General features: G+C 56.9%; 1 protein-coding gene and 1 long non-coding RNA gene across 5 annotated transcripts in view; one reads left to right on the top strand and one right to left on the bottom strand.

Moving 5' to 3' along the window:
* Positions 1-4,101: 4,101 nt before the first annotated feature.
* SIM2 (SIM bHLH transcription factor 2) overlaps positions 4,102-18,849 on the top strand; it is a 63,037-nt gene continuing 48,289 nt past the window's right edge. The window contains exons 1-5 of one of the 4 annotated variants that reach the window (XM_064471651.1): positions 4,102-4,752; positions 4,903-5,700; positions 6,079-6,261; positions 14,618-14,700; positions 17,616-17,705. In XM_064471651.1, coding sequence (XP_064327721.1) covers positions 6,087-6,261; positions 14,618-14,700; positions 17,616-17,705 — 348 coding nt within the window. In that variant the 5' untranslated portion in view covers positions 4,102-4,752; positions 4,903-5,700; positions 6,079-6,086. Of the gene's footprint in view, positions 6,262-14,617; positions 14,701-17,615; positions 17,706-18,849 lie in introns of all 4 variants that reach the window. The other 3 variants (XM_064471662.1, XM_064471634.1, XM_064471644.1) reach the window with 3 other exon arrangements.
* Positions 12,437-14,573, bottom strand: LOC135316051 (uncharacterized). Its single transcript, XR_010375504.1, has 2 exons — positions 14,379-14,573; positions 12,437-13,094 (listed from the first exon to the last, which is right to left on the bottom strand). It is a non-coding gene; the product is annotated as an uncharacterized LOC135316051 (long non-coding RNA).

Genomic DNA, 18,849 nt, shown 5'->3' on the forward strand with positions numbered 1-18,849 from the left:
GGTGCCAGGGAAAGTTAAACAAATCCTGAGGAATCTGTTTTATTAGCATTTATAGGATTTGTGTGTGTGAGCGTGTGTGTGTATACATCCACACTTGGGAACAGTAGTTACAGGAAAAAAAATATAAGCGATTCCTCCGGGGACGATAAGCGCTGCTAGTTCTTGAGCTCATACCAATGCCTGCGCTGCAGCCTGTAAATGTTAAAATATCTGATGATATTTTCTTTCCTGAGGAACTCGGTGGTATTTCTCACAGTTCATACGTTAGCAAAGCACATCAGACAAAAGTTAAGACCCACACTGCGCTTGGCCCTGCAGCCCCCTCTTCCCTGGCCCAGACCCGTTCAGCTTCACATGTATTATACAAGCTTACGAGATGGAGAAACACGGGAAAATTACACGTATGTGAAAGACCAAAAGCCACAGCCCTGCAAAGGTGTCTGTCGCCAAGAACTGACCGTGTGGCACCGGGACCGCTTTCACGGGGGGCGGGACGGACTGCCCCTGCCTGGGCCCTTCTTCCCCGCCACCGCCCCCGCAGACGGCGGGGACGACCTTTCCAACCGGGGCCGAAGGGTCCCTGGACACTCGCCCTCCCCGCCGCCCCGTTCCCGCCTGGGGGGGCTGGGGGGGGGGGCAGGGGGTTGGGAGGGGAGCGGTGGCGGGGCTGCCCCACTGCGCGCCCACACACACGGGGGGGGGAGGGGACACACATCCACCCGTGTACCCGTGCCGGCACTCACTCCGCCTGAGAGGCGCTATTTGCCTCTCCTTCAGGATTACCCCAAAAAATTAAAAAAAAAAAATAAAATAAAAAAGAAAGAAAGAAAAGAGAAAAGAAAGGCGTTGAACGCCCCATTTTGAGCTTCTTCGCGGTCAGCGCCTTCCCCGGGATCTCGCCTCCGCGCCACCGCGCAAAATAAGCCCCTCGGGCTTGCCCCCCTACCTACCCCCCGACGCCAGCAGCCGCCCCTGCGCGACGCGGACACGCGTGGGTTGCGCGCCCGGCTGTCCCCCGCCACAAGCCTCCCTCCGCGGCGGGGCGCGGGGAAATGCCCCGCGGTCACCCACCCGCGTAACCCCCCCACCCCAAACACCCCTCCACACACACGCCGTGGGGCGCTCAAGGGCTCTGCCCCTCCGCGCAAGCCCCGGTGCCCCCCGGCGCGCCGCAGGCGGGCAACGCGCCGTTCGCGGCGGAGGAGCCGCTGCCGGTAGAGTCTGTCCGTGAGGCGTGGGTTTGAGTTTGGGGTTTTTTCCCCCCCACACACACACACGTTTTGCCCTTTATTTTCCATTTTTAGTTTAAACCCTTCGGAGGGCGGAGCGGGAAAGGGAACTGTCCCCCCGCATTACAGCTCACCTGGGGAAAAAACGCTCTCCCTTTACCTCCGCCCCGGTGCAGAAGAGCTTCCCCCTCGAACCGGGGAAAGGGCTCGTTAAATAACAGCGGGTTGGGTTTTGCGTGTGTGTGTGTGTGCGCCCAATTTATCATTCAGCAATAACGTAGCAGTGAAAATATGATCTGAATATTTAAATAATTCACTGTTTTCTTTATTCTCCTTATTTATTTTCGTCCCTGGCGTGGAGTTTCTTATTCAAACGGCCGGAGGGAAGCCCTTCCCTGAAGGTCCCTGCGGCCACCTCGGACTCACCGAGTTGAATATCGCGAATCCCCCTCGATAGGTTTGGGTCACCCTTGTAGCAACGTGATTTTTTTTTTTTTCTTTTTCTGTCGGGATTATGTTGTAACCATTCGCAAAGCTGCCCTTTCTCCAAACCACCGTAATTTGTTAGAAACGCACCGTCCTCCCCTCTCGTCTTTCTTTGAGACCCAAACGCTCGTCCCCATATGTTGTTTACAGGACACCGAAACGTCCCGTATAGTTTCCTTCTCGGGGTTAGCGATCGCAGAGCTTATTGTATCGGAGCCGTTAGGACCTGCCTTGAAATCCAGCTTCTTTCCCGCATATATATATTAAAAGATAGATATTAAGAAATACTTTTCCCCCGTATAATTTATTTTACCTCTGCTACTGAGTCCCGTTTCGGCGGCGGGCGGAGGTTGTATTGAGTTTTGAGCATGTCCCCGAAAGGCTGAAGTTTCTTTTCCACTGGTGTTTTGGTTTGTTGTTTGGGGTTTTTTTTCTAGATTAATTTTGGTTTGGTTTTGCTCGGCGAGAAGAAGTCCCGGGCGGAGCGCGCCTCCGTAAAAAGAAAAATAGAGCGGCGGGTTTAATCGCCGACTACATCTGCCGTCCCCGAGCCTGCGCCCTGTGAGAGGGGTACCCCTCTGCCACGGGGCTGCGGGGGCTGCTCCTGTTTTGCGGGTAAAAAGGGCAATGCGGGAGGGTAAAACGGGTCCCACCGCTCTGCAACTCTTTCGCTCAGGTTTCCTTGACCTGGAAGCCAGCTCTAGCCTAAATCCCACCCAGGACGGCGGGGCAGGGAGCCTGCTCCCCGTCCCCGCCGTCCTCCCTTGCAAAAGCCGCCTTCCCCCAGCCGCGCCACCCGAGGGACGGGGACGCCGCCGGGTACCTGAGCCAGGAGCGGGGCGGATTTGTGACGGGAGGGGCCGGAGGCCGTGCGGGACGGGCCCGGGGCCCGTCGGGGTGCCGCTCCCCGGCCCTTTCTTGCCCCACTTTTCAAGCAGAAAAGGTGCCCCAGGCTCCCAGCTCGCCCGGGGACGGCACCCCCGGGTGCGGTGCGGCAACCGGCGTTCCCCGGCCGGCGCGGCCCCGCGGGGGCGGCCCGGCCCCCCCCTCCCCCCGGGAACCGGGGCAGCCGTGCCGGCGGCGGGGAGGTTAAAGAGCGTGGCCTTTCCCTCGACAACGCCGGGCCGGGCCCTTTCTGGTGTAATAGGATAATTAGAGAGGGGCGGGCGAGCTTAAGCAAACACACTCGGCCGCCGGCCGGGCCTCTGCGGGGGATTAATATTAAGGACGGGTGCATTGTGTTTTGCAAACGGGGGCTCCCATTCCCCCCTCGGCGCCCTCCCCGTGCCCGCGGTTTGCGGAGCCGCGCCTCGCCGGGCCCTGCCCGCCGCTCCGTGCCTGCTCCCTCCTTTTCTTCGCACGGAGGGTTCTTTAATCCCCGCTGCTTTAATCTCCGGCTGCAGCCCGGCTCCCCCACTCCGCGCAGCCGGGATGGTGGCGGGCCCACGCGTGTCCGTGCGCAGCAGGCCCGCGGGGCAGCTTTTTTTGCGAGGGGCGCTGGATGGGGCTGGTTCCCCGTGGGGGTGGGTGTATGTACGTGTGCGTGTGTGTCCCCACGCCCGTGCCACTCGCAGCAGCGTGGCGGTACCCTCGGAGCGCGAAGGGCTCCCGTCGGGTCGCGGCCGCGTCAAAGCCAGGCCTGGCACGGCGCGGTCCTGTCCGGGCCCGCTTTAATCCTGTCGCTCGGGCCGTGACGCTGGCGGGGAAGGGAGGACTGCGGCACCGCTCTTGTTTCAGCGGCTGCTGTGACAACCTCTGCAAAAGCCGGCCCCGAGCCCTGCAACTACAGCCCCGTGAGCGCCGTGTCGCCGGGCTCTGCCCACGCCGGATGCGTGGGCCCGCCGCCGGGTCTCCGCCGCGTGGAGCCCTGCAGACCCCGGGAGCTCGGGGGGTTTCTTCCACCTCCCCCCGAGGACCCGCTTGGGCCGCTCCGGGGTGAAGCCCTGGTCAGGGGCGGCCCGTCGGACAGCGGGGAGTCACGTCGGGGGTTGTGTGGGGTGGTTGTGAGGGGCAGCGGCTGCCGGCAAGGCACCGGCGAGGGGTGAGAACGGGACAGGGGGGCCCCTCGGCACCCTCCGACGCCTCCTCCGGGGCTCGGCCCCGCGCCTCCCCTCGCCCCGCACGCAGCGGTGCGAGGGGCCGTGTACAGATTTGTGCGTGTGCGTGCCTTTGTAAATGTACTCGTGTGTGTATATACGCACACACACCGTGCAATGCGTGTGCAAAATATAGGTAATGTTTATATAGAGTGTAAATGTGTGCTATGTATAGGTATGCAAGTGTGCATGTCACACACACACGTATGTACGTGTACGCAGGTACGTTTTCCCCCTTTTACCCGGTGCAAAAATAACAGGGGAAAGCGCTCGGCTGAATTAATGGCGCTGCAAGTGGGTCTGGTGAAGGAGGGCCCGCGCGTGACGCGGCCCCACGCATGCTCGTGCCCCGGCCCCCCTCCGGCAGCCGGGATCACTGTTGGGGGTACAAGTCCCACCCCACCCCTCCGGCCCCCGGCGCCGCGGGGTTCAGGGCCGGTGCACCAAGGGACGGCGGGTTATGGGGCGAGGGGGCCGGGGGTCTCCGCCGGCGCCCCGCGGCCGCGTGGGGAGGTCGGGGGGAGCGGGCTGGGGCTGCCAGAGCAAAGGGCCCCCGCCCCCGGCTCCCCCCGCCCTGGCCTCCCGTCCCATCGTAAGTGCTAATTGCGGCTCTTTTCTGGCTCCTCTGTATTTGGGTCCCTCGGAGGGCGCTGCGCGGGAGGACACGTCACGGATACATTATCCCCTCCCCTCTTGAGGCTCTCCTGGCTTTCTGCAGCCTTTGCGAAAGAATTAACCGAGGGGTCCACTTCAGAGCTCCTTCTGCCCCTGGAAAAAAAAAAAAAAAAAAGAAAAAAGAAAGAAAAAAAAAAGGAAAGAAAAAAAAAAGCGGAGATATCGGTGCTTTCAGGCGAGGAGCGTGGCGGCTAGGATTTCCGAGAGGAGGGGAATTTTACCTTCGATCCTTGCTGTACGGTGAGGATCGCTGCTCCTTGCGGGAGGTGAATGTAGCAAACCCTCCCTTCGCCTTTGAAAGGCATGTCTATGCGAAAGAGCCACCGCCTTGCTCTTTAAATACGTGACCAATAATACTACTACTACTAATAAAAAAGAAACAATTCCTGATCTTGCAAATTCTTTTTCTTTCAAAGGAGGAAAAAAAAAACCAACCAATAAATAAATCCAACAAAATCAGACCCGCGCCTTTGCCAGCGCTCGGACTTGTTTGGAAAGAGACAACGCTGAAGTGGCACTAGTCCCGAGGAAAACGGATCCTTTAATTTGACTCCGCATGAGAACCACATTTGGAGCTGGGCGCAGCGGCCGGAGCGGCGGGAGCAGCCCCGCGGCCAGCGGCCCCCCGCGCCCCCAGCCCCGCCGCCAGCCCGGCCCCGCCGCCGCCGCCTCCGCCGCCCCCCGGGGCCGGGCGCCCCCCGCGCCCCGGCGCTGAAGGAGCCCCTCGGCGAAGGGGGAAAGCGTCTTTCTGCAGCAAAGACCGGCCGCCGCCCGCCGAGAGCTGGCCGAGAGGGAAGCGTCGGAAGGAAATGCCAGCTTGTGATTTCGGAGCACTCCAGCCGTCGGCTCCCTCCGCACGGGCTCTGACTTTCGTTTAGCGGGGGCTGCCTCGCCGGCTCGTCCGCTCCTCGGCACCTCGGGCTCCGGGACCAGATCGTGGTGCACTTCGTTAAACGAGCAGCGCGGTCTTTCCTTTCCTTTTTCTCTCTCTCTTTTTTTTTTTTTTCCTAAGAGACAAAGTGTCCAAAAATGGTTCAGCCTGCTTAGCCCAATGATTTCTTGCGTGGACGCTCTGGTTTTAATATTCTTTTATTATCATTTACGGACGGGGAAGGATTGAGTAGAAGAAAACCTTCAGTGAAGGGAACCCAGTGCTTTGCTCCCCGTTGAGGAGAAGATCCGACTCCAGCTGCAGGCAGAGGACCGCGCTTCGTGTAGGTCTTTCAGTCTCGGTTTCGAAGCCCTAGATATTGAAGGGTCAGAGCAGAACTGCCTTCTCCCGAGCGGCTTGCCTGCCGTGGCTGTGCTCAGAGATCGCCTCCCCCCTCCTCGCACCGTTTCTGTTGGTGTTGTTTTTGTTTGGTTGGTTTGGCTTTTTTTTTTTTTTCCCCTCCCCTTCCCCGCTTTTTTTCCTACCCCTCGTGTTGGTTGTTGTTTTTTTTTTATATATTACTATTATTATTTGATTTGATTTGGGTGAATTCCCTCCCTCCCTTCCTTAAACGAAAATACTAACTCTGAAGCCGAAATCCATGCCCCCTGCCATTCGGAAGGATCGGGTCTAATATGCCAGTGTCATCTTCGCCTTGCAGTAGTCGCGATGAAGGAAAAATCCAAGAACGCGGCAAAGACTAGACGGGAAAAAGAAAATGGAGAATTCTACGAACTGGCCAAACTCCTGCCCCTGCCCTCGGCCATCACCTCCCAGCTGGACAAGGCGTCCATCATCCGCCTCACCACCAGCTACCTGAAAATGCGAGCCGTCTTCCCCGAAGGTAACACCCCGGGGCTCCCCGGGAGGGGCCGGCCGCCTCCCGCCGGGCCCGCACGGGAGGGACGGGGCAGCGGGGGGGGGGGGGCACGTATCCCGAGATGAGCCCGCATCGCCTCTGCGTCCTGGGAGGAAGGGAAGTTGTTTGCAGGGCTCCCGGCCCCGGGTGGCAAACGACGGGCGAGGGAAGGAAAAGCCGCCGGAGGTGGAAGGGAGCCCGCTTGCCTGGGAAGGGGAGGCAGCGCCGCGCCGCCCGAGAGCCGGGGCTTGCCGCGGGGGTGCCGTGCGGAGGGGCGGGCTGCAAGGCTGGTCCCACGAGGCCTAAACACGAAAACATTTCGCCGCGGCCGGGCGAAGGAACACGAGCCTCCTCCGCGCCCCGGGAGCCGCGTCCGGGGGCGCGGGATGAGCGGGGATCCCGGCCGGGGGCTGTGCCGGGCTGGCGGCGGCGGCGGGGGGGACGACAGAGCCAGCCGGTTAATCCTCCCCTTCTCGCCCCCCTCCTCTTCCTCCTCTGCCGCCGGTTCAGCTCCTTCTGCTTGGGGGTCAGCGTCCCGAAGGGAGCGGGCTCCGAACGCCTCCGCTGTGCCGGGGTCCGCGGCCCCAGGAGGCAGCCGGCCCGGCCCCGGGGGAGGCCCCTCGGCCCGGCGCTCCCGCCGGTGCCCAGGCACGGCCTGGGGCTGGGGGGGGGGAGGTGGAGAAGAGAAATAGTGTGGGTGTTATGGTTTTGGTTTGGATGGAGTTTTCTGGAGGTAGCGACGCAGGCTGGGAAATAAGGTGCGGTGGCCCCCTTGAGAGGCCCTCCGCCTTCTCCTGGGGCTGGGGAGAGCGGGGAGGGCGGTCCGACCCCAACCTGCCTCCGAGCGGGGCCGGGACCCCGCTGCCCCACGGCCGGGGACGTGAGGGGCCGGGGCCGTGCGGGGCGCTGAGCGTCCGTGGCTTTTGCAGCTCTTCTCGGAGACGGGCAGCAACGAGGCCTGACACCGCGCTTTCCTTCTCCCGGGGTTTGGTAGAAACCACCCCACCGCCCCCGGCCATCCTCGCAGCTACACCCCGAACGCCGAAAAGGGCCGCTTTGGGCGAGGGGAGGCGGCCGGCGCCCATGGGGAGACCTCGGCCCCCCGTCCTTTCCGTGCCGCCGCTGAGCTGATGGGAGGCGTGAAATGAGACGCTGGTTAGTGTCTGCGGGTGGCTAAATAAAGCCCAGGTTCCCCCTTTGTCATTTGTTTGTGCCTCTCCGGACGAGGAGGGGGGGAGTGAAGGAATTAGCAAATTCCGGAGGGGAAGGTCTGCTCTCCGACGCGGTTTCTAAGGAGCTTTATTAAAAGCCTGCAAATTTAAAAAATAAATAAATAAAAGAAAGAAAGGGAGGGGGCGGCAAATACCCCACTCCCAAACCGAGAAAAGCTTACCGTTATGGCCATCTAATTCAGTAATTTCGAGAGCAAATACTGGCAGTGCTACGGAAAGCCAGGGCTCCTTCAGCGTGCGCTCCCGAAGCACGCCGAGTTAGCAGAGCAAGGGGAAGCAAGGCGCTGCTCCGCTCCAGTTTCCAGCCATTATCCCCCCTCGGGAAATTTCCCGGTGAGAAATAGCGCGTCGTAATTTCGGGGGGCCGCTCGCCGGCCCTTGCTGGGGAGCGTCCCCCCGAATGGTTTTCATTTAGGAGGGAAAAAAAGCGGCACGTTTCGAGATGCTGCTGAACGCGTCCCTGCTTTTCCAGCCCTACTGATCCTCAAGAGCAATAAGACGGCCCCGGGAGCAGGTTTATACCCACAGCTCGGGTGTGTTTTATGTGTCTGTCTTCCTTAAACAGGCCGGGCGTGCGCTTCCGCACACTCTGCTTATTAAGGGCAACGTTTAAATGCATACAGCGAATTCCTGATCTTTCATCGTCTTAAGTACGGATGGAAAATACGTTTAAAACCAAAGCTTTGCATCCAGGGATGACAGGCCGGGGGAATAACCCCCTCCGGTCCCTGAGCCGTGCGTTTAGTGCCTGGGAGGGTGGAGGGCAGAGGGGGGAGCCGGAGAGAGGCGGCCGCGGGCAGTGCCCACTCCCCCGCCGGGCGTTTGGTGCCGGGCGGGGGGTGTGTGTGTGACAGACGGCACACGGTCCCGCATCGCCCCTCTCTTCCCTTCCCCTCGGGATCTGTGTGCGGAGGGAGGGGAGAGGGTCCTCTACCCCACCCCACCCGGCTGGTGGTTTCCAGTTGGCTTTACTGGGAGGGGAGCGGGGGGAAGCCCGACAGCCCCAGAGGGCTGCCCAGCACGGCATCTTAAATTCTGCGGGCAGTAAGACCTGGGGAGAAGTGCCCCTTCGAGAGTGCTGGACCCGATTAGGGGCACACACACACACACCCCCACGTCCGAGGTCCTGGGGCTTAAAGTAGAGGTGGGCTCCTAACAGGCCCCCTCGCCACCCGCCGGCCTTTGCCCCCGGGGCAGTGGGAGCCGGACTGACCGCCCTCCCCCGGGAGTCGCCCCCGAAGCGGGTCCAGCGCCCCGGGACGCCCCGGCCGGCACCGAGGGGGGAATCACCCCCGAAAGGCTCAAGGGAGTTCTCTTCTTCCAGCCCGAGGTGGTGGTGTGGTGGGGGGGACGGGCCTGAGACGCCTCCAGCATGCGTGCTAGGCCCGGCGTAGCTGCAGCCAGCCTGATCAGAAACGTTGTCCAGCTATAAAACTGGCTCCCAGCTCTGTCTAGACTGGAGGGGAAGACAGAGGGCTGTGTTTTTAAAAACTCCGGTGGATGGCTTCCCCCACCTGCTTTATTTCCAGAGTGAGCTGACACGTAGTTTAGGCAAAGTTTGGGACCCTCACCGGGCTGCCTGGTCTCAGCGCTTCGGCAGGGCTTGTAAGGGGGTTCGGACAGGTCTCCCCTTGCTCACCCCGGCCAGGGTTTTCCCGAAGATGCACATTTTGGACTAAACACACGGATTCCGCTCCCCCCACCCCCCCACCCCCAGCCCCCTCCGCCCCGGAGGCGCCCGATCAGGCTCAAAGAAACGAGAGTGAAAGGAGATTTATATTCCAGCTCCTTTCTCCCCTCAAAGTGCAAGCCCTGGAAGGCACAATTTCGTGCTCCGGTCTCACAGATTTTGCCGTGCGGTTTCGCTCTGACCTTCAGATGCATGAATTAAAGTCCAGAAGACAGCAGCAAGCTACGGCCTCCCCCACGCTCCTGCTCTGTAAGATCGTCTTCTCCGGCGTTTTGATTTTTTGCCAAGGCATTTATTACTGTAGAACGAAAATACACCACGGGACTTCTTCTGTCTTGACTGTCAGTATTTTTTTTTTCCCTAAAAATGAGCAAATGAAAGAAAGAGACGCGAGAAGAAATTGCGTTTAAAAACCGCGATTCGCTGCCGCCCGGTTATGGCAGACCGGTTAAATTGTGACCCACTCCCTCCCCCATCCCCGACTCAGTTTCCAAAACTGTCTATAAAACCGCACGTTTCTGGATGTTTAAACAGGACGGGAACGAGCTGATTAATCAGTGACCCAAAAGATAATGAGCGCTATACAAAATAATCTGAATAAAACGACTCAGCGGTAGATCTGAGACTCCAAGACACAGACAATAGAAATCACTAGGAACAGACAGAGTTTTCGGTCCCCATTTAAACTTGGCCGTGAATTAATATTTTAAGAAAATCAAGGCGAATTGCAGCTATTTAATCTAATTTTTATACGCACTAGGAAGGGGTTCATTAATGAATTAAAAATAAAGAAAGAAAGAAATCCCGAGCCGGCGGCGTGAGTAATCCCCCTACAAAACCGTGCCTCTATTGTAATAACCGCTAATAGTGGCATTAAAAGCTCTTACTAAAACACAAGAGCCATTAGGGCTTCCCTGGGGCTGGGCGGCCGCTGCCGGCGGCGGGAGCTGGCAGCCCCTCGGTGCGGAGACGGGCGGCGGCAGAGGGGTCGCTCCGGGAGGGCGGGCGGGAGGGAGGGAGAGGGTCCCTGCGCTGGTGGCTGTGGCTCTGTCCGGAACCTCGCTGTTTGTCATGCGTCCCCTTTCGGGCCTGTTAACGGGATCTGGTGTTCCTGGCTCCCCGGGATGAGCTGGGTTTGGCGTTGTCCGGCCGTCCTGGAGGGCGTTTTTGTTGTTTGGATTTTTTTTCCTTCTGGGAATTGGCCTTTTTCTTTTTTTTTTTTTTTCTTTTTTCTTTTTTTAAAACTAAAGTCTTGATCTTCACGCCCGTCGCTGCCCCCGCCCAGCACTCGGCCGCCTTTCCGGCCGCTGACGCTGAAGCCCGCAGAGCGGGGGTGGGAGGGCCGCTACATCCCCGCCGAAGTTAACCGCAGCCCTGCTCTTTCCCAAAGCCACCCCGGCGTGGGAGCCCCCCGTCCTGAGTAGAGGCTACCCCCGCCGGGGCCGGGGGCTCCCCGCCGGCCCCAGACCCATCCCGGCCCCTCGGCCCCGCCTGCCAAGCGGTGCGATGCCCTGTGCCGTCGGGGCTGTCGCCCCCCGCCGCAGACCTTGCCCTGAGCCTAAACTCTGCCCCTCACCCAGGGCTCCGCTGTCTCTCCCACCTCAGGGGTTGACAGCCCCCACCCCACCCCCATCCAACCCCGCGGACTCGCCTAAACGAGGGAGCCAAAGCCAGAGGGAGGGCAGGGGCCGCCCTTCGCCCCGGCCCCGGCGGAGACCGGGGCTGGCAGCTCGCCGTCCCCCCCACCTTGTCCCCGTCCTCCCGCCCCCCCGGTAATTTCCCCTTTGCTCTCCCGGCCGAGGGAGGCACAACCGCGCTGGGGGAAACATCCCCCGGGAGAGGCGGCGCTGAAAATCCCGACGCTTGTAGTTGACCCAGGTTTCTTGTGAAGGGCGGCTATTGAATAACGCGGGGGGACCCTGCGCTCCGGGGGAGCCGGGGAACAATACAGTAGGCACAAAGGAAATACTCCAAGTTACAGGGCAATCCGATACTTAACATAATACATCGCTAAGTAATTCTTTTAGCAGAATCCCAAGCAGAAAAGCTACCGGGCTTTCAAACGTGTGCGTACGAATTTATATATTTGGAGAGCAAAGGTGGGAGTTGTTCCCAAATATTTCTAGATCTTGTTACGGTTTAACTCACACCCCCCGCCCCCCGGCAACTGGGAAATGGTACAAAGTGAATGTTGAGGTTCTTTAAAAAACAGCCAGCGATGTCAAAATGTGGTGGTGGTGGTGGAATCGTGCCGGGTTTGCCGAAGGGAGGAGGACGTCTTCCAGCGGCAAAATCGCGCGTACTTTGGGGTGTCTGTGCAAAAACCCCTCTCTGCCCCTGGGACGCCGTTGTCGGAGCCGAACCCGCCGCCCGGTGCCCGAGGAGGGGTTGGCGGGCACAGATGCCACCAGGGCCGGTGATTTCCCCCTAACGCTAAGTTGCCTGCCAGGCATCCCGCTGTGCCCGTCCTGCCTTGCCCTCCCGGCACTGATCCCGTCCCGGTGGGGACGGGACCGGCGGCCGTTACGGACACCTGTAAACGGAGGGCAAACGAGGAGAGGGGCTCATCCCGTCCATGTTTGCCGACGGCGGGGTGCCAGGAAAGAGGAGGTTTCCCCTGGGGCCGGCGAGTCACCCTCCCCGCAGGGAAGCCCTAACAGCTCCTGCCCGCCGGGGCGGGCTCTGCCGCTAAGCCCAGCTCCGGCATTCCGGGCTTTAGGCTACCGGCGGCGCCCGGAGTCGCCCCAAGCCGCTGGCGCTAGGCCATCCCCTAGCCTCCAGCAGGGCTCGGGGGCCAGGCCACCTTCACGGGTGTCCCCAGCGTTTGCAAGGAAGGATGCGCCAGCTGCTCGCTCGCTCCCTCACAGGGAAATCGCCTCTCCGGGCCATTACCAGCCTGGCAGGTAACCCGGGCTGCACCGGCGCGGTTTCAGACGTTTCCTTGGAAATGACCCGTCGGGCAAAGGCACCGGCTGCACAGCCGGCCGGAGACCCGCAGCCTTCCCCGGCCGGGGCCACCCCCGGCAAACTCCCGCCGCGTTTAAGCGCTGGAGGAAAGGCTCGGCTTTGTATCGGCAGCTCTTTTGGCCTCGCTCCAGTCCAGTGAGTGAAAATGTGCCTTATTTACTGGCTGGGCAGGAGCAGCTCGCCCGAGTCTATTGCATCCATATGTTTACGGGACGTAGGCTGCGCGTTTGCAAATCTCTCGGAAGACAAGTTAATGGGCGTTAGTCCTATATCTGTACGTCAGGTTTTATTCATTTCGTTTCCACCTTCAAAAGGATCTGCCGGTGCGTTAAATGATAAAATAATCGGCTTTAAAATAAGCTTAGACGAATGCCGGGCTGATCCACCAAACGCGTTTACGTTTGAGGCGAGTTCGCAATTGCGACTCCAATTTACAATTTCAAAGGGAACAAATCTGCGGAAGCAAGTTCTTTTTTTTAAGTCCAGCTTAGGAAAGGACCTCAAAAATAGTGGAGATCTTGGGGATGCCGTGAAACCGTACCTGGCCAGCCGTGATGGACGGGACGGAGCAGATTGCCACGCACGGGTGCGGTTCGTTCTCGAAGGGCTTCTTCGTGAGTGGCTCAAAGAGTAAATCTGCTTCGTCCTTCGGAAAGTTAGGGCTCGTTTCAGGACAGTTTTTACACCGCTGTGCCTAAGCCCCTTGATAGGGTTACAGTGCCATGTTTCGAGATTTGCAATTAGCACATCGAAATAAGGGCGAGCCGCGCCGCAGCGGGACTGGCTCCGCCGGCTGCATTTGTTACCGTCTTGGGAAAGAGATCGCAGGATGTCTCTGCCATCCTCAAACTTTCCGCCCCAGGGGAAGCAGTGTTTCAGCAGAAAGAACGCTTTGACGGGTCCCTGGAAGTTTAGGAGTCTTCTCCAACCTGCGAATTGGGAAATGGCCGTCGAAAAGTGCGACTTTTCGTTTGGTTCTTCAAAGCAGATTTCCCACTGCATGGCCAAACACTTCTTCCGGAGAAGGGAAGGTGTCCTTCCCCTACCCACGGGAAAGTGCGGCCGCGCACCGTGCGCTTCTGCGGCGCGCTTTGGAGCGGGAGCCGCTGGGGCAGCAGAAGCGACGGACACGGGGCAGGGAGACAGACGGCTCCCCTTGGGACTGACCATGGGCGCTGCTGCTGCCTTGAGACGGAAGAAAGGAGGCGTCGGGGCCGGCCGAGGCCGCCGGGGTACCCCGCCTGGCGCCGGCAGCCGCGGGCTCCTTTGCGCTCGCCTCGCGGAGCGCGGCGTGGGAAGAGGCTCCGCTGACACCGGGGCACGGCCAGCACCGGCGCGCTGGCAGCACCGAGCATCCCCGCCCTTCACCCGCCACCGGCCCTCCCGCAGCGCCTCTCGGCCGCAGGGAGGCACGGGCAGGAGCACCCCGCGGGTTCCGCGGCCCCTCAGAAGTCGTGCTGTAGCCCCGAGGGCTTGACCCGCCTTTTCTCTCCTTTCTCTTCAAAAAGGAGGCATTAAATTGGTGCAGTCCCGTCCCTCTTCCCCCCCACCCCCCTCCCCGCCCCATCTGTGCGCCCTTGCGGGCAATGGTGCGCTGCAGGGCCTGCCGTCAGGTGCCGACATGAGCCTCCAGCTCTTCGGCTGGCACAAGTAGTGGTCTCAGCTCCATAGGGGAGCTTGGTGCAAGCCTTCTTCACGTGGAGGAAATGAAAAACAAACAACCAAATCCCAGACCAAGCCCCCCACAGCACAGCTCCATCTGTGACCCTCCACTGTCACCTGGCAGTGCCAGGTGTCACCCAGCACCCCGCGGGCAGCGCTAGGGCGGAGCGGCGGGGCCGGGTCGGGCCTGTCGGGTCAGCGGGTCCGGAGCTCGGCCCGGTGCGGGGAGCGAAGCTGTGTGAACGCGACGGCACATCGCTCGGTCACGTCCGTGCGCAGGTGAAGGGGCCGTCGGGGCAGTTCCTCCCCGACCGAGCTCCGGCCCTCTTTAACCTCCTCAGCCACCTCCCCAGCCGCGACCCGCTTTGGCCGGCATGGGGGTCGTCGGCACCGGCAGCCCCGGGCAAGCCCCGCTCCCGCACGGCTGGCGGAGGGCAGCGGGGCGAGGGGGCCGGGTCGGGCAACGCCCGCCGCCGGGTGTCAGGGGCCGTCCTGCCGCGCCTCCCGCGGGGAGCACGCGTGGCCGGGGCCGTAATTGAAGTGCCTCTCACCTCCTTGTGCTTTCCGACTGGGACCCCGCGCTGGGCGTCAAGTGGCCTGCGCTGTGCCCGGCAAGGCTGCGGGCAGGCCGGGTGCTCCGCGCCTGCCTCCGCGGAGGCTCCCCCCGCGGGAGAAGGGTTGTGGGTAGGGGAGGGACCGGGTGGGCTGCGGACAGCGGGAGTCCCGCCGGGGAGGCAGGGTGGGCCCGGCTCCGCTTCCCGCTCTAACCAGCTCCTTGGTTCCCTTGTAGGTCTGGGCGACGCCTGGGGACAGCCAAGCAGGATAGGGCCCTTGGATAACGTGGCCAAGGAGCTCGGATCCCATTTGCTTCAGGTAGTGGACGCCTTCCTCCTCTCCTACGCGCTGCGCATCGGAAGCCTGGTGTTGCGGTGTGATCAACCGCCGGCCTCTCCTTTTCCACCGCACCGCCAGAGGAGCCTCGCCCCGGCCGGGAGGGGAGAAAAACCGAGGCACCAACCACTTCAATTATTTTTGTTTTGTTTTCGCGTTTGATATTAGCAGAAGTAACAGCTTACCGTGGCACTAATGGGCTCTCTGTGCACGCCAAGCCTCTCCCAGCCGTAAAAGCGATAGCCAGTACGCTCCAGAGGTGCTGGGGTTGTCCCGCTGGCAGCCCCCGGCGAGCGGCGAAGGGGAGGGCGGTTAGGCCGGAAAGGTGCTGGGCATAGGGGCTTGTTCTCCGCCGGTCACTCGGGAGGGGAAACCTGTGAGAGCAGGGGTCCCCAGGCGGGTTGGGGGGGAACATCTGGATTAGATCTCCCGTGGACGTTCCCACCTGAAAACACCGTTGCTTAAGATCCCGTTGATCCCCTCTGGAATTCCTCTGAATTCCACCCCCCGAGTAGGAGAGCGTAGGAAGTAGCTGGGGCGGATGTGCCAGCCGGAGGTGATGGTGGTGGTAATAATTACGTTTAGCTTTTTTTTTATATATATATATGTGTACTTAATATAGCAAGGGTTTTTCTCCCCCGATTTTAAAGACCTAGTAAACCGTAATCGTTTAAGGGCCGTTTTTATTGTGGGAGGTTAATTCCTGGTCACAGAGCTGGAGCTCTTTTAACTGTTCACTCGGCCGGGGACAAAAACTTCCACACAGAAACTCTCTTCGGGCTCTGCGGCCGCTCCCCACCTCCTCTCCCCGCCGAGTCGCCCACCTTTGTCCCCTGCTAGCCGGTGGCCTTCGGGGCTCGCTCCGGGCGTTGCCCCAGCGCCCGCCTCGCGCCCCGGCCGTTGGCCCCAACGGCAGCCGCCCGCCTCGCGCCCCGGCCATTGGCGGCGGCGGCCGGCGTGCCGTGTGCAGCCCCCTCGGGTAGCTGCCGTTCCCCCCCGGGCAGAAGCAAGGCGCGTACTCCGGGGGAGGCGAAGAGGCGGCGGGGCGGGCCAGCCGGGAGAGCCGTGCGAGGCCCTCCGGCGTTTGAAATGCCGTGCGGGGTTGTTTATTTGTTGTACGGCAGCCCTGCAAAATATCACCCGTTCTCCACAACTAAACAGAGCGCGCGCTGTCGGTAGAGCGTTTTGAAGCGTGCGTCACTGACCGCATATAGTAAATGCTAATCGATACGTTTCATTCAAAATGATCTCATGTGGAGGTATTTCTAGCCTTGAAAATTCAGTTTTAAGTAGGTGATGTCCTATCAGAATGACTGGCCTACCTAGAAAATACATATCTAGTTATATCATAAAAATCATCGTTGTTGCACTTGCTCCTCCTCCCTGTTGGATCCTTTACATTTTGTCGGGCATTAAATGAATTTAAGTAACATTATATGCTAATCACCTGTAATACTCATTTTACAGTTCAGTTATTTCTGAATTACGAATGCTCAACATTTTAATAAACCCACATTTACCGTAAACTTTTTTTAAAGGTTCTCAGACTGAAACCTTACATGTGAAGTTTCAGCTTCAATATGCTTTTCTGTATCAGAAATTTAGAGACCTACTGCACCACATAATGCAGTCATGGAAGCACTGACACGGTATTAGTTATGATACCGGGCAGAGCAATTGCAAGATGACAGTGTTTAAAAGAAAAGTTATGGCTAAGGATGCAGTAATTTATTTCCCATTTTAATAGTTCTACAAAATTTAATTTGTGTTCCAAAAAAGAAAAAAGCGAAGGCAGAGAGTAGTCTGGTTTCAATTACATGCTGTAGAATCGTTAGTAGGCCAGAGAATAATTTGGAATATTTTCTTATTGGGGCAGCACTGTAAGAACATGAAGCACACAGAATTTTATTGCTTCTTTCCTCGTTCAGTAACTTAAAGGATGAATTAAAACAGGCGTTTCTTTTATCTGTGTACTGTAAAAACTTTTTTCTACTTAACATATATTTTCCGATGACGTTCATATGTATGTGTTGATCAAGACTTCCTAAACCGGTTAGAGATAATGGATACTTTTTGACCAAGAATATCAGATACTTTTGAAAAAAGTCCGTCAAATTGGGCACTGAAGAGGCAAGGTACCCCCAAACTCATAGCCTGTATGTATGTGAAAATATTCACATTATCTTTTCTCATATGAATGATATATGACTAAACTCAACTTCATTTTTTACTCACACAAGTAGTATCTATCTTCCAGTCAATATCCCATCAATAGGAATTTGTAGGATTGGACCTCAAGTCTGCATTACGTATTACCGTTAGTCGAGATTCACCAACTGTAGGGATATACATGAGTATAAATATTTCTTTTCAAGTGTGATAAAGTTTTGACTGCTGATTTGCTTTACTTACTTTCCCGAAGTTTGCATAGCTACATAGCAGGCAGCCCTCTGTTCAGGAAGACATTATTAAAAATATAGTCAGAGAAATGTAAAGCATTGCTTATGGTATCATTATATATATTGCAAATAGTGGTAAGCTGTGTCTGCCAATTATACCATAAAAAATGGCTTGCGTAGTGCTAGACTTTCCCCTAAGTACCACATAGCTCAGGATTTGTACTAAGTACTAAAATAACCAGAATCAACAGGAGAATGTTAAAGTGAAGCAGTAAAGCTAGCATCTGTAGGGGGAATGAATTGGATTTCACAATGTGTGCATGTCACAGAGTTTCTAGGGACAGCACTGGATAAAGGTTTCTGTTCCTTAAATTTTGCTGCTATTTGCTGCTGTTGAAGTTGGATAGCAATCTTCCACAGAAGACTTCAAACATTTTTTCACGATAAATGGTTTAAACAGAGTGCTTGCTTTTTACCCTACATATTTCTCTTTTTCAGACTTTGGATGGCTTTGTTTTTGTGGTAGCATCAGATGGCAAAATAATGTACATCTCAGAAACAGCATCTGTACATCTTGGCTTATCTCAGGTATGACTGATTTATTCTGTCTATCTGTTAAATACAGATACTGGATTTGGAACCTATTGCTAGTGTCTTGCCACATATATAAAGTCATTGTTTTTTAGGGGTATTTGAAGCTTTGACTTTGTTCTCTGACAAATGGCCTTACTTAAATATTCAAGTTTCCTTTACTTACAACAACATCACGACTGTCTTTATATCTTTTCTTGTTCATTGTATTTTACTCCTCATTACCTTTAAGAAGGGTAATAAATAATATGATATTGCAAATTGCAGATATATACAGAGCTTGAAACCCAAACCTATTGCCTGTGTGGTAACGCTATACGTCTGAAATAAAGTTTAGAATTCAAGTCTATATGTTTTAGATTGTGTGAGATATTGAGACTTGCTATGAAATAGAGAGGAAATCTGATGTGGAACATGAGTTTTATGGTAAATGTGCTTTAGGAAAAAAAGAAAAGGGGGGCAGATTTATGAGTGTTCACATGGAATTCAGGGTAGTTTTTCCTGAGTTTTTCCAGCTCAGTGGTCTTTTCAGTAAAGCGTTTTATATGGTTGTGATAGAACTCATAAAACTCAGTTTACTACTGTTCTGCACAAGAAGTATAAGGGTTTTTTATTGTTGTGTTTTGTTTTTTTTTTTCTTAGAAGGACATTTCTAATTTTTTGCCTTCTTGGGATAGACACAAGGGCAAACAGCCTGAATTTATTGCACAGTGCAAGCTTCCATACCTTTTCGTGTAAATGTATTACAGAAATTCTTTGGTAGCACCTGACCTAAAGCTTGCCAAAGCCCAATAGAAAAACTCCTAATTAATTTCACTGTATGAGACTTGCAAGAAACAGAACTGTTTCTTCAGAACCATTTGCAGCTCAAACACTTCTCAGAGTTAAATAAAGTGAAATAAAGACTTAATAGCAGAGGGAAGGAAAATGAGGAGATGAAGGTAAGAGAGCACCGGATGTTCTGAAAATGTCTGAGGAATATGCCCTGTGGCTATTCCAATAAACAGTGAAGGGGCTGAGTTGTGGGGATTATATGTCTTCTTTACCTTTGGAGGTAGCTAGTATTTTTGGCAGAAAAACTGTGAAGTTCTTTGGATGTGTGTTTATAATAGTGGTATTAGAATTAATAGCTGTGAGAAAA

Source organism: Phalacrocorax carbo, chromosome 1, assembly GCF_963921805.1.
Source record: "Phalacrocorax carbo chromosome 1, bPhaCar2.1, whole genome shotgun sequence".
Taxonomy (NCBI): domain Eukaryota; kingdom Metazoa; phylum Chordata; class Aves; order Suliformes; family Phalacrocoracidae; genus Phalacrocorax; species Phalacrocorax carbo.